The sequence below is a fragment of the Microchirus variegatus genome, assembly GCF_963457635.1.
Source record: "Microchirus variegatus genome assembly, chromosome: 10".
In the NCBI taxonomy this organism is placed as follows: domain Eukaryota; kingdom Metazoa; phylum Chordata; class Actinopteri; order Pleuronectiformes; family Soleidae; genus Microchirus; species Microchirus variegatus.
In genome coordinates this window covers 9,699,084-9,711,643 of record NC_139811.1, presented here as the reverse complement: position 1 = coordinate 9,711,643, position 12,560 = coordinate 9,699,084, and the positions used below count along the sequence as shown (strand labels likewise).

The 12,560-nt window shown below is 40.2% G+C and overlaps 1 protein-coding gene across 1 annotated transcript; it reads left to right on the top strand.

The window, feature by feature from the left end:
• The first annotated feature begins 5,178 nt into the window (after positions 1 to 5,178).
• Positions 5,179 to 12,237, top strand: ap5z1 (adaptor related protein complex 5 subunit zeta 1). Its single transcript, XM_083895780.1, has 18 exons — positions 5,179 to 5,224; positions 6,192 to 6,329; positions 6,885 to 7,050; positions 7,328 to 7,478; positions 7,580 to 7,692; positions 7,783 to 7,957; positions 8,131 to 8,184; positions 9,360 to 9,500; positions 9,736 to 9,773; positions 10,074 to 10,236; positions 10,342 to 10,520; positions 10,598 to 10,740; positions 10,818 to 10,936; positions 11,038 to 11,165; positions 11,264 to 11,361; positions 11,462 to 11,594; positions 11,676 to 11,890; positions 11,976 to 12,237. Exons 1-18 carry the CDS (start codon positions 5,184 to 5,186, stop codon positions 12,226 to 12,228), a joined length of 2,448 nt encoding a protein of 815 aa, XP_083751906.1. The 5' UTR covers positions 5,179 to 5,183; the 3' UTR covers positions 12,229 to 12,237.
• The last annotated feature ends 323 nt before the right edge of the window (positions 12,238 to 12,560 follow it).

The following is a 12,560-nucleotide window of genomic DNA, read 5'->3' as shown; positions in this document are numbered from 1 at the left end:
ACGGATATTTTTACCGCCATGGCTCTATGTGCGATCACAATTTAGCAGAACTATACGTCTGCGACAACAGTTTAAAAAAAAAAAAAAAAAAAAATCACATCCTTTTACACTGACTGACACAACGTGATTATTATTTCGGAGCGAAGCCCAGGGAATGACTGCTATAGTAGGATCATATAAAGAAAACCTGTCCAAATACAGCCACGTAATATAATAAATAACTAACGGTCTTCATGTCTTTCACTAAATCAGAAGTTTAACCTTTAAACTTCACACAAACTCAAGTAATGCGAAGTCCTTGTGCAAGACATGAAGCTCAATCGATGACATACTGTAAGTCCTTCGTCCAGGCTCCTGTCAGTGTGCTGGACTGTGATTGGCTGACAGCACTCTCTGATGGGCAGATATGATTGGTTCAGGTGTAACGACCCCGTCATAAAGGCTCCATTGTGCGGCAGAAAAGCCGAAGCTTATAGGAATTTGATATCACAGGCTCTGTCTCTGGCCTCTGTCCACATGTAGCTACCATTTGAATATTTCTGTGAACGAGGCTTCAACGAACCACTTTAACCCTTTCAGTAGAGCTTTACGTTACAGCGCGGTCACAATAATGTGGTGATTGTACGGTCAAAGAGGAAGGAAAAAACGGTTAGTATTAATTGAATGAAACCTAATCCTCCTACGATCGTGGAAGTAAAACACATTTACATAAAGGAATACTTGACTGCCCACTTACAGCTAAATATACCAGAGTCTCTGAGACGATGTTCTCCAGTAATTCAATATCTCAGCCAGGATTCTTGCACATGAACCATCTAAGAATTGTATGAATCTTGACGCTTATTTATTTAATTTCTTTCATATGTTACCCTTTTTTGGCCTGAATCCCTTTTGGAGTGTTCCACCAAGAACCCTTTTAAAACCCTTCATTCAGGAAAGGGGTTTTAAAGGGTTCTCTGGATCAAAATGGTTCTTACTGGAACCATTAGTGTTACCAAGAACCCATGAAAAACAAATGGTTGTAGGTAGAACCTCAGCCTTTGTATGAGAACCCTTTCTTTCATATGTTTTTTGGACGGTGTATGTTTTTTGTGTCATTTCTACAGGATCAGACCATCGTGATCCCATCTCTGGTTAAATGAGGTTAATTGCCTGGTATTTTGCAAATAAAGGCAATAAACCTAAAAACTTATATAATAATTTCTAATTTTGATCAAATGAAGGTATAACTATGATGGTAGTCTATAGTAACTCTCATTACCCGGATATTACTTAAGAAATGACATGGGATTACTGGAATAATATCTACTTATTAATAATTATAAAGTATAAAGATGCAATTAACATGTTGATACTGCACTGTCATTCAGGAAAATAGGAGAGGGGATGGTTGTTTGTCTCACTGCGGCCCTGTGATGGAGGATTATTGTACTTGTTTTGTTTCTTTCTCACACGTTTGAATGGTTTTCCTTTTTCCATCTATGTCCATTTGTGGCTTTAACTTCCAAAAATGCCTTCTCGTGTTGCACTTTCTAACTACTTTAACATTTAAAACCAAGTTTACTTCATGCGCATCAACCATTAATCCTCATTCATTGCCACGGTTAGCTGAATGTATGCGATGTGTGTACCGTATACTGCTCATGTCGTTCCTGCATCTTCCTGATTCTCCCAAACTCACTGGATCCCATTGTCTTGCCTGTGCACCTGCTACTGGAATCCCAAACATGTGGATAAACCCAGATCATGTGCCAGGGATGACAGGAGCTGAGCTATTGTGTTACCACACCGAGAAATGTCTTCATGTATGAGCCAAGACGAACACACACACACACAAACTGCAGTCTGCACCCTCATAGATTTAACCCTAACACACCATTGCCGGGTGGTTTTCACCCAACTGTTTCACCTGATTTTCATGAAAACCAAGTTTTCGTCTTCATTATTTTTTTATTTTCATTTTTTTTACAGATTTGTTGTTCCCAAATTTCTAATTTTCCAGTCATTTTGGAGCATTTTTATATTGTCCCCTCATGATGCTTTTCTTTCATTTTGTTAGACATGACACAGTTTAAAATAAAAGAACACTACTCAAATTTGTCATGTTTTGATATATTTTGATGACAAGTACTTTTTATTGGGTGTATTTATTATCTCGGGCTAAAAATCACCAGGCGTTAGTGATGAATTTGAGCGATAGTGTTCTAGGGTTAATGCATTCCTGTGACAGACGTGTGCAGACGTAAACACAATCTAAACCCAGTTCTAACTTTAACCCTAAAACCAGGTATTAACCAGTCAAAAATGTCCTCACTTTGTATGGTTTAATGTCTGGTCCTCACAGAGCCACAAATACAAGAACACACACACATAATTAAATAAACTGTGAACACAAAACACAAGATGGTTTCTATTACATATCAGTGAAGATTACTGCCTTGGATTAAGTTCTTCATCTTAATCCAAATGAAGGGATTAACACCCGACATATCCTCCATATTAACTGATATTCTCTCCACGACTCTTATGGAGTAAGTTGTTGGACAGACATGCAGCCGTTTCTCAGAATGTCTGTGACTCTGTGTCTGTTTTGTTGTTGTTGTTTTTTTTTTTTAAATCATAATACTCTTCTCGACGGGACGCAGCGCGCGACACCCTGACGCGCGCACGTCTCACTTTTTCCACCCAAAATAGTTTTAAAAGTTTTTTCCTTCTCACAAGTTTCATTCTTCATTCCCTGAAGCCTGACAGACGTGTGTGTGTGTGTGTGTGTGTGTGTGTGTGTGTGTGTGTGTGTGTGTGTGTGTGTGTGTGTGTGTGCAGGGGTATTAAGATTAGAGGTTAGATGTTTACCTGCCTCCTGAGACGCGGCGAAAGAGTCGCACTTGACGTGGTGAAGCCGGTTTGTGTTTCGTTGTATTTTTAAAAAAAAAAATATATCCTTTGTGTTGTTGTTGTGAACCACGAAACCTGTTGTTTCTTCCGCTCAGAGGCTCAGGTTGTCTCCATTCATCCACTGCACTAAACCCGAGGTTCTGACACTGAGAGAGAGAGACAGAGAGACAGAGAGAGAGAGAGAGAGAGAGAGAAAGAGAGAAAGAGAGAGAGGAGGCGGGCAGAATGAAGTCGGATGGAAATAACAAGTTTGCTGTGAGGGAGTGAAACAACCTCCTCTGACTGCTCTGCTGTGAGTGTGACATCACATGCAAACATTGATTGACTCAAATTATAGAAATACTAATAATATAATAAAATAATATAATTTTAAAAAATGCCCTTAAGTAGTTGTAGTGCCCTATATAAGATGCTCTTACAACTACAAAAAAATACTCCATACAGCTTTCACATGCATTAATCAACCACAACATTCAAATCAATAACTGTTTTTAATCTTCATTTGTTTTTCATACCTTCATGAGTAGAATAAGTAAAAATCTGAATCAGAAACAATTTTATTGCAATTTTTTTAATTAATTGTATTACTAATAAACATATGAGGAATGTGCTGTGGTATTTTACATTAACATTTACATTTACATTTACATTTACATTTACATTTACATTTACATTTACATTTACATTTACATTTAGGGCATTTGGCAGATGCTTTTGGTGCATAAGACAACACAATATAACATAAAGACAACACAACGTCAAAATAAAATGTATGTGGGCATGTAGATCGATTAAGATCTGCTCATGTACAGGTCAGTGCGAGGGCTGCTTGTAGGAGTGAAGTTTTCAATGGTCCATGATCGTGTAACGATTAAACAAATAAGCCACAACATTAAAACTCGCTCTATAATTTGTGTAAATCCCTGTGATTTATTGTGATGACTTCACACAGTCAAGTATAGACGACATTATTGCGTCCGTTTTTACATCATCGAACCCTTTTAAAAACCTTTATTCAGGAAAGGGGTTTTTCAACAACATAATTTTTTTGACATGAAGGACACTCTAAAAGTGTTCTTCTACAAGGGTTTAGGTTCTACCTGGAGCCATTTGCTTCTGAAAAACTCTTTCCAGAAGAAAGGGTTCTTGGTAACACTAATGGTTCCAGTAAGAACCATTTTGATCCAGAGAACCCTTTAAAACCCCTTTCCTGAATTAAGGGTTTTAAAGGGGTTCTTGGTGGAACCCTCCAAAAGAGGCAGAACCCTTTTTGGCTTCAGGTAGAACCTTTTATAAAGGTTTTACCTGAAGCCAAAAAGGGTTCTCCTATGAGGACAAGCCGAAGAACCTTATATGGTTCTACTTAGCACTTTTATTTCTTAAAGTGTATCAAAAGGATGCTGTTATCAGTCTTGTATAAAGTATCTTAAAGGGATACTTGAGTAAAAGTACAAGTATCTTACCAGAAAATGACTTTTGTAGACTATGACTATGAGTTAGGGTTGAGCCATGGTCGCTCAGTGGTACACTCTTAGAAATAAGGGTTCTTCTACAAAGGCTAAGTTTCTACCTCGAACCATTTGTTTTTCAAGGGTTCTTGGTAACACTAATGGTTCCAGTAAGAACCATTTTGATCCAGAGAACCCTTTAAAACCCCTTTCCTGAATAAAAGGTTTTAAAAGGGTTCTTGGTGGAACACTCCAAAGGGGATTCAGGCCAAAAAAGGGTTCTCCTATGAGGACAAGCCGAAGAACCTCGTATGGTTCTACTTAGCACTTTTATTTCTAACAGTGTAGGAGACACGCTGTGCATAAATGCTTCTGGTTTTACTGCGACAAAAAAAATTATGACAGGAAATGTAGAGGTGTTAAATTTAAACAATCTGAATAAAGACTCTGCTCCACGAGTGTACCAGTGTACCAGCCTGCACATTAGGCCACATGACAATTAACTCCAAACTAGATGCAGCTGTTTTTTCTGATATTGATTTAACAGCCAGATATCTGCTATAAAATAGTTTGCTGTTACACTTTGGTCCTCGTGTAATGAAGGAAATACAGTCTGTGGATAAAGGTTTGGGTGAGTCTAATGTGAGATATAAAACATATATGTGACATAATTTATTTCTACACTCATATTTCGTGAGAAACTCAGACGGTGCTCCTTCATAACTTTCCCTGTCGCGAAAGCGGAACTGAAGTCATGTCATGTGATTTCCAGTCAGTACGTAATTGAAGACCGGACTGTTTACCTTCCGCTTCAGACCAGTGGGAGCTTCTTATCTAAAAATGTACTCCCACGGTTCAGAAAGTTTAATCAAACAAGCGAGGTAAGAAAACGTCGGGTTGTCTGTCACACTTCGCGTCTTTAGTTTTTTTAAACGCGTTTACGCAACATTTTATTGTGCTGTGCTAACTGGGCTGAGTCAGCTAGCTTACCAAATCCGTACAGTGCGTTATTTGTGTTTATTTAATGTAGTCCTGAAGGAACGTAATATCAACCAGGTATCGGTATCTCATTTGATGTGTTTTTACGCTCGTGACTGTATTTACTCTTTAAAATGTCAAAGCGTTCATTGTTAAGTAGTGTAGAAAAGAGCGACCTTTGCTTTCGTTAGACTTAAATTGACGTTTTAATCGATAAAAGATCAAAAGGTTGGTGGAGTATAATGTAAGTAAAGTTGGACAGATATTCAATGTACAGGGTACCATTGAGGTGTGAGGTGAGTTTAATGGCACTACGCTTTGTCATAGTTATAGAATATTTTTTAAATATCAACAGTTTCAGCGCTTTAAATGTACTTTTCTCCACCTCGGAAGACTGCTCATTTTGATTAAAACAATAGGAGTAGTAGTAGATTATTATATAATCACTAATTCTAAATATGCCTCATTGTGTTCAACAATATCGTTGAAAGGTTATTATTACCTTGTCAGGACCAGTAGTCCTCATGGAGACCAAAACCTGGGCAGAATTTAATTCCTGAAGATGTGGTTAAGTTTAGGGCTAAGATTTTAATTGAAATTATGGTTCGGCATTAGCTGGTTAGGGTTAAGGTTAGGAATAAAGCTTTATTTAGGCTATCCAAATGAATGGAGGTCAATGCAGTGTCTTTAAAAAGAGCAGCCGAGCCGACCTTCTCTCTAATCCACATCACATTGTCTACATTTTTGCATGCCTCGTTACTGTGGAAAATGTCTACGTTGCTATGGTCACCACTGATTTCAAATTAGCTTTCATTGGCATCTTTTGTCATATATATTCTGAGCTAGCTTGTGTGTGTGTGTGTGTTATAGAGAGATCCAGGAGTCAGAGCTGCAGAAGTTTTACAGCAGATTAGTGAAGCTGCTCCAAGCGAAGGAGTTTGGTCATGAGACGATTGACTCGCTGCAGAGGCTGCACCTCATCCTATCTGCCACCAAATACACCCGAACGTAAGAGCTCCAGCCTGCACCTCCCCTCCCAACACCACATGGATGAACGATTACTGTATAGTCATGCTCTGTTAAATATACATCTATGAGACTTGCTGATTCATTAACACCTTGCTTCCCTCAGCCCTAGCTCTTGACAGATTCTCCCTGCCTCATTATCCAACTCCTGTCTCAACTCCCTTCTTCTCCTTCTCCAGACTCTAATGGCTGTCAGCTTCACAAAGAAGAGCTCTCAAAAGCTGTCAAAATGTGTTCTCATTATTCCAGGGCGTCGTTATCCAGAGGTGATGAATCAGTTGTTTGTAGATTTGTGCAAATGTTCTGGATTTCATCAGCTGCTCCTGATTCAACATCTTTCGAAAAGCTCTCAACAGATTAATAATGACCAAACAATCAAACGACACATCCTGAAATATCAGTGCACTTATAAAAAAAAATATATGTATCTATTACCTCTTTGTGTAGTTGGCACAGATTTAAAATCCAGTGTGCGCTTTTATGCATATGCCCTCTGTCCTAGTACAGACCTTTGTTTTATGTCTTGTCTGAACAAAGGTTGCCCACAGAGCTGCAGAGAAGACTTTTATCTCTCCTCTCTTCACCGGTGGAGCAGCTTCAGGTGCTCAGCTCAGCTGTGCTCAGAGAGACACTGCCCCTCTCTGGTCAGGAATTGAACTACAACCAGGACAACAGTCACTCTGCTGCCCTGCTGCTGTCACAGGTGACTGATTCAACCTAATTTTTATATATATATATATATATATATATATATATATATATATATATATATATATATATATATATATATATATATATATATATATATATATATATATATATATTTCAAATAAGTGGTTACTTGTTTTGTGTTTTTTCACAACTCTAATTTTGTCAAAAGATTAATCTAAATGGGTTTATGACAAATCTGAAAGGAACGTCTATTTTCATGTCTGAGCTCATTATCTAAACACAACGTTCACGCCTTTTGACTCCTACAGGCTGGATCCAGGGCCGATCTGTCATCTCTATGCACTCAGCTCATTCGTAGTCTGGAGAGCCGTCAGTCAGAATGTCCAAATCATTCACTTACACACTCACTGCCAATTGTCAATGCCGTCCTCACACACAGCCCAGAGTGCCTCACTGAAGGTAACAAACAAAAACGGCTAATAATTGGTCTAGTTATTCTGGTTAGTTATTTCTATCCTTTTTACATTTTTACACCATCTCCTCCTCCTGTCTTCTTACAGATCATGTGACCCTTTTGAGTAAAAAGCTTGTTGATTGGCTGCGTTATGCGAGCATCACACAAGGAGTTGGAGCTTCGTCAGGAGGATTCTTCACAGGTCCAAGGTCACGTCAGGTAAGTAATTTTACACTCACATTTCAACAACACCAGCCTTCAAAGTAAAGTTTGCAACTGTCATATTTATTGTTTGTTATTGTATATCAGCCGGTGCCTATAGCAGAGCTGGACGGGACAGTATCTGGAGATTTCTTCACAGTGCTATGTGTGGGCCAAGGCTTCACTGAGGATCAGTGGATGAACGTTTTCTCCTTTTCTATGCTGCGCCATTGGCTTCTCACCTACCACTCTGTTCCCAGTGGCGTCACCGTAACTGATGCTGGTATGGACTCAGCACAACCACCACAACATTCCACCTTCCTATGCGAGAGAGGCTCATTACTTTATGTCATGGCCAGAGAATATACATCAGCTTCAAAGAATCAGCCACTATGGCATTAATTAATTTATACCATTCATGTCACATGACCTGAATTCTGCTTTCATCATCTCCAGCAAACAGGTTACAGCTCAGCTTCTCTCTCTCCCACTCCCACTCCTTTTCTAATGGTAAGATATATGAGTCCGTGGACTTTCCCTGCATGCACACGTTCAAGAAGCTCTACCTCCTACGTCTTCTTTTTTTTTTTTTTTTTTAACTCCGGGACGACACAGGTCAACTCACAATCTCAGATATGATCATAACTCACAATAACATTTGATTCAACAAATGATCTCTAACCAGAAGTCCTGACGTGTGACTTTCACTGGTGTCTTTAACCACACTTCTGATGACTTTGTGAACATGAATGAGTGGATGAATCACTGTGGTGAATGACTAAAAAGCCGTTCAAACAGCAACCACTATCAAAAGTAGGATGTTACGAATACTTAACATAGTGCGTGCTGCATGTGGTCAGAGCACATTCTTCTTCTTGTGACTCCGTTTCCTGTTTGACTTCCTCGATTGGATGTTTGTGATTCTTTAATCCAAATTTGATCTAATAATTTGTACTTTGTATGAAAATGTGCTTTAATTATTCATGAAATGGCTCATCATGATACGGTTGCACTGATTGGATTGCAATGGAAAGTGTCTTGAATTGTTCACTTCCTTTTTAATTTTTGATATATTTTTGGTGAACATGATGATCCTGAACAGTCTCTCATCTGAACATCAACAGCAGGTTCTTTTAAATCAGTCACTGTTTAACTCACTGAATGTGTTATGTGTGCCCTCTAGCCCAAACAAACCTGTTGAATGTACAGTATGACCTTTTAAAAGTTAAAACCATCCCTCTGCAATCCCACATTATGGGTGTTTTTATCACTACCACATCAGTTTAGGGAAAACTGATATCAAATGTCACTTCTGGAATCAACTCCAGAACTCTTTCACCTGCTTAATTGAAGATGACATGACAAGGGAATAGCCCATATCTGTCCATGAAATAGCTTTTCAGTCAATTGTCCCATTACTTTTAGTTCCTTAAAAAGTATGAGGCACACAATAGAGTGTTGTAATTCCTACACCGAGAATTGTGTTGATGTCCCAATATTTATGGACCTGACCGTATATACATACATGCATATCTCCATCCTGAATAATTTAGACCTATAACCTATAATACTTGCAAACTCACGCAGAAAAGCCACAACCTGGTCCGATCAAGCATAATACTAATAATATACTAATACATAATACTACCATGTAATGATGTTCTTCTGTTCCGCTCGTGTTGCAGATGACCGGTCAGAGATGGACAGCTCGGTGGTATCCATGGTTTCGGCAACGTCCTCCTCGAGCCGACTGCTACCACCGAAGGAGCGCGTGAGGGAGAAGGCGTTCCAGTACTGCCTCCGTCTCATCGAACAGAGCGATCGCAGTGAGTGACGAGGAGAAAAGTAACTTATGCAGGTGTAAATATTGACTACAAATAAATAACCCATGTGTATGTAAAGCTGGGCAAGAAGCATTTTATCCCATCTAAACCCAAAGTTGTGTGGACCTGATCAGCTTAAACAGCGTTGTGTCAACTCATTTGACAGTTGTTTGAATATAACAGACATTTATTTTACATTATGTTAACATTACAATGTTTCTTCTTGTTTTTGTCTCAGAGGCTCACAAAAGAACAGACACCGAGCTGCAGAAAGCGGTGAGTCCGTGTCTAATTAACAATTCTGCCTTTAGATCTTTATCATCTTTATGATCTTTATCTGTCTTTCAGTACATTGGCAATGATGAACACTCCATTAGGTTTAGAATTATTGTTCAGAAGAATCGGGATGAAGTTTGAGGAGAAATTTCTAGTCTTTCAAATTATTCCAAAGCTATTAAGTCAAAATTGTTGAAGAAGCATAATAGACGGGGGGGGGGGGGGGGGGGGAGCAAAAACAAAGCACACAGTAAACCAGATATTATACTGTTGCCCTGATTGTATTTGTCTTTTTCCCAGTGTTTGGTGGAGGCAGTGTGTATCCTGGACTGTGTGTGTGTAGAGGACACCTCACTGGTCTACCGGACCTTCCCATGTGTTAAGGCTCTCTTTGGTCGGCTCAGCTCGGACCTGACGTTTGCCAGAGTGCTGCTGCCCATAGCACAGTTCTACCTCAACCATGGTATGTATAGAGTACCATATAGTAACAATAATGCATGTTTGAGTACTTACACATACAGTTCTTTGTATTTTTCCTTTTTAAAATGTGTCCTCAAACTTGTTAAAGGTGAAATGGCAGCCGTGGATTGTGACAGCGTGTGGAAGCTGGTGTTCAGCCAGTTTCCAGCCGAGCTGTTCAACGACCCCTTTCTGGCCCACGAGCTTCTACGCTTCCTACGGCTGAACCTTGAGAACCTGCCGCTCCGAGTTCCTCAATACACCCGCTCGTTCCCAAACCTGCTGAAGGTCAACATCACAGAGATGCATTTATTTTAACAGTTTGGAGTAGACCATGCTTATGCTCACACTTTCTGTGTCTACAGTTCTTAGCATGGGACAGCCCAGCTGTGGTGGATGACTTTGTAGATCTACTGCCCTCTCTGGTGAGCGTTGAAACTGCAGTGGAGCTGCTTCACACACTGCTGGACCTGCCCTGTTTGTCTGCCACACTGGTCCTGCAGCTTAGGTGTGTGTAACCACCCTGATGTGATTTAAGTACATTTATATCTATTGTAAACACGTGTGTGTGTATGTGTTTTGCAGGTCAACTTGCTCGCCTATCTCTGAACCAAGTGGCCGTGGCCTTATGTCATTGGATGCATTTCGAAACCCTGCCTTCAGAGGGCTTTTCCTCTACCTACTTCGAACTGAAGCAGGATCAGGTAATGAAACAACATAGCTGTAGCAATTAAAACTCAATGTCATGCTACAGTGGTGTATGTTTAAAAAAAATTTGAAATCATTACACAGTTCTCTGTCCCAGGTGACACAATCGACAGACTGAGCGTGCTCCATGAGCTGCTATCTGAGGCAGCTGATTGGCCAAGGGTTGTTCAATGTGCACAGACTGTCCCCGTGCTGTTGCACATTTTCTTCAACATGGTCTTAAAGGTGAAAAATTGTTACTTCTGTGCATATATATATCATATATAGCATTTATGTGTGTGTATACAGATGTAGATATGTATATGTGTGTATCTTGTTTATAGGTAGCCGATGAGAGCCTTTTAGCTCATTTGATGCTGGTGATGCTGGAGAGAAGCAGCCTCCTCCTTAAACTGCCTACATACATCAAGGAGATACACAGGTACAACTGTACATGCAGGGTGGAGCTTCAGCATTCCTCTGCTTTTTAATTTCCACATATCCTCACTCACACCTCCCAATCTCTGTGTATGTTTCTGCAGAGTGTTCAGTTGCCACCTGCTGAGGTTGTGCAAGCTCCACCCCTCTCTGGTCGTGAACCAGTCTCACGAGCTGCTGGAGTTCGCTGGAACCACGTCCAATGTCTACAGCAAGGAAGAAATCTACACGCATGTGGTAATACAGCTTTCTAAGTGTGTGAGGTAAAAATTGCTGATGTTCGAATATGAAATAACATTTCACCCATTCGGCTCTCAGGTGTGGTCGCTGGGTGAATACCTCTCCGTGTCATGCGACTCCCGCTGCTCCGTGAAGCTCATCACTTCCTGTTTCGAGACGTTGGAGGCCGTGCTGTTTGAGATTACGTCATCTTCCCCGCCGCCTGGCGCAGCCTGCCCTGCCCCGAGAGTCATCACCACTCTGATGAGTGCTCTTGCTAAACTGGCGTCGCGGTCACATGACCTCATTCCCAGGTGACCAAAAAGCACACATATCATGACAATACATGAATACACAATTATTAATTGTGGCATATGTGATGTTTTTTGTCTATTGCAGGGTGTCTCTCTTCCTCTCAAAGCTGAGAACAGTAACCAGAGGAGGATCGGTTGCATGGTGCTCGGATGAGGAAGATCTAGTTGCCATAGTAACGCGAGGGGAGGAGTTGTGGTCACTCCTAAAGACTCCCGGCGTGGCTCAGAGTGTCCTGACCCCACCGGCACACGTCACCACGCCACAGTGGCACCGGGACACCAACTTGTCGATGCCTTTTCAGCTACGGACCCTCACCAGCCTCACGCACACACAGTGAAACACACACGCTCACTTGCACATTGCACAACATATTGATTTTGCATATTGCATTTGTAAATAAATGATCGTATTTGACTGAAACGTGATGCCACGAAGCTTTTGTAGCATGCACAGAAAGACACGCAGTCTCTTTATTAGAGTCTCTTTATTAATACAGTGATGTCACAGACATACAATTTTCAAAAAAAAATAGATCATCTGATTCTAAGAATGACACGCTCACTTCCTGAGTAAGTACACAGTTAAATCTGATTTGTTTAACTATATTAAGGAAGACTTAAAAGTGTGATTTGTACAGTGATTGAAGAAATATAAAAATAGTGGAAAATT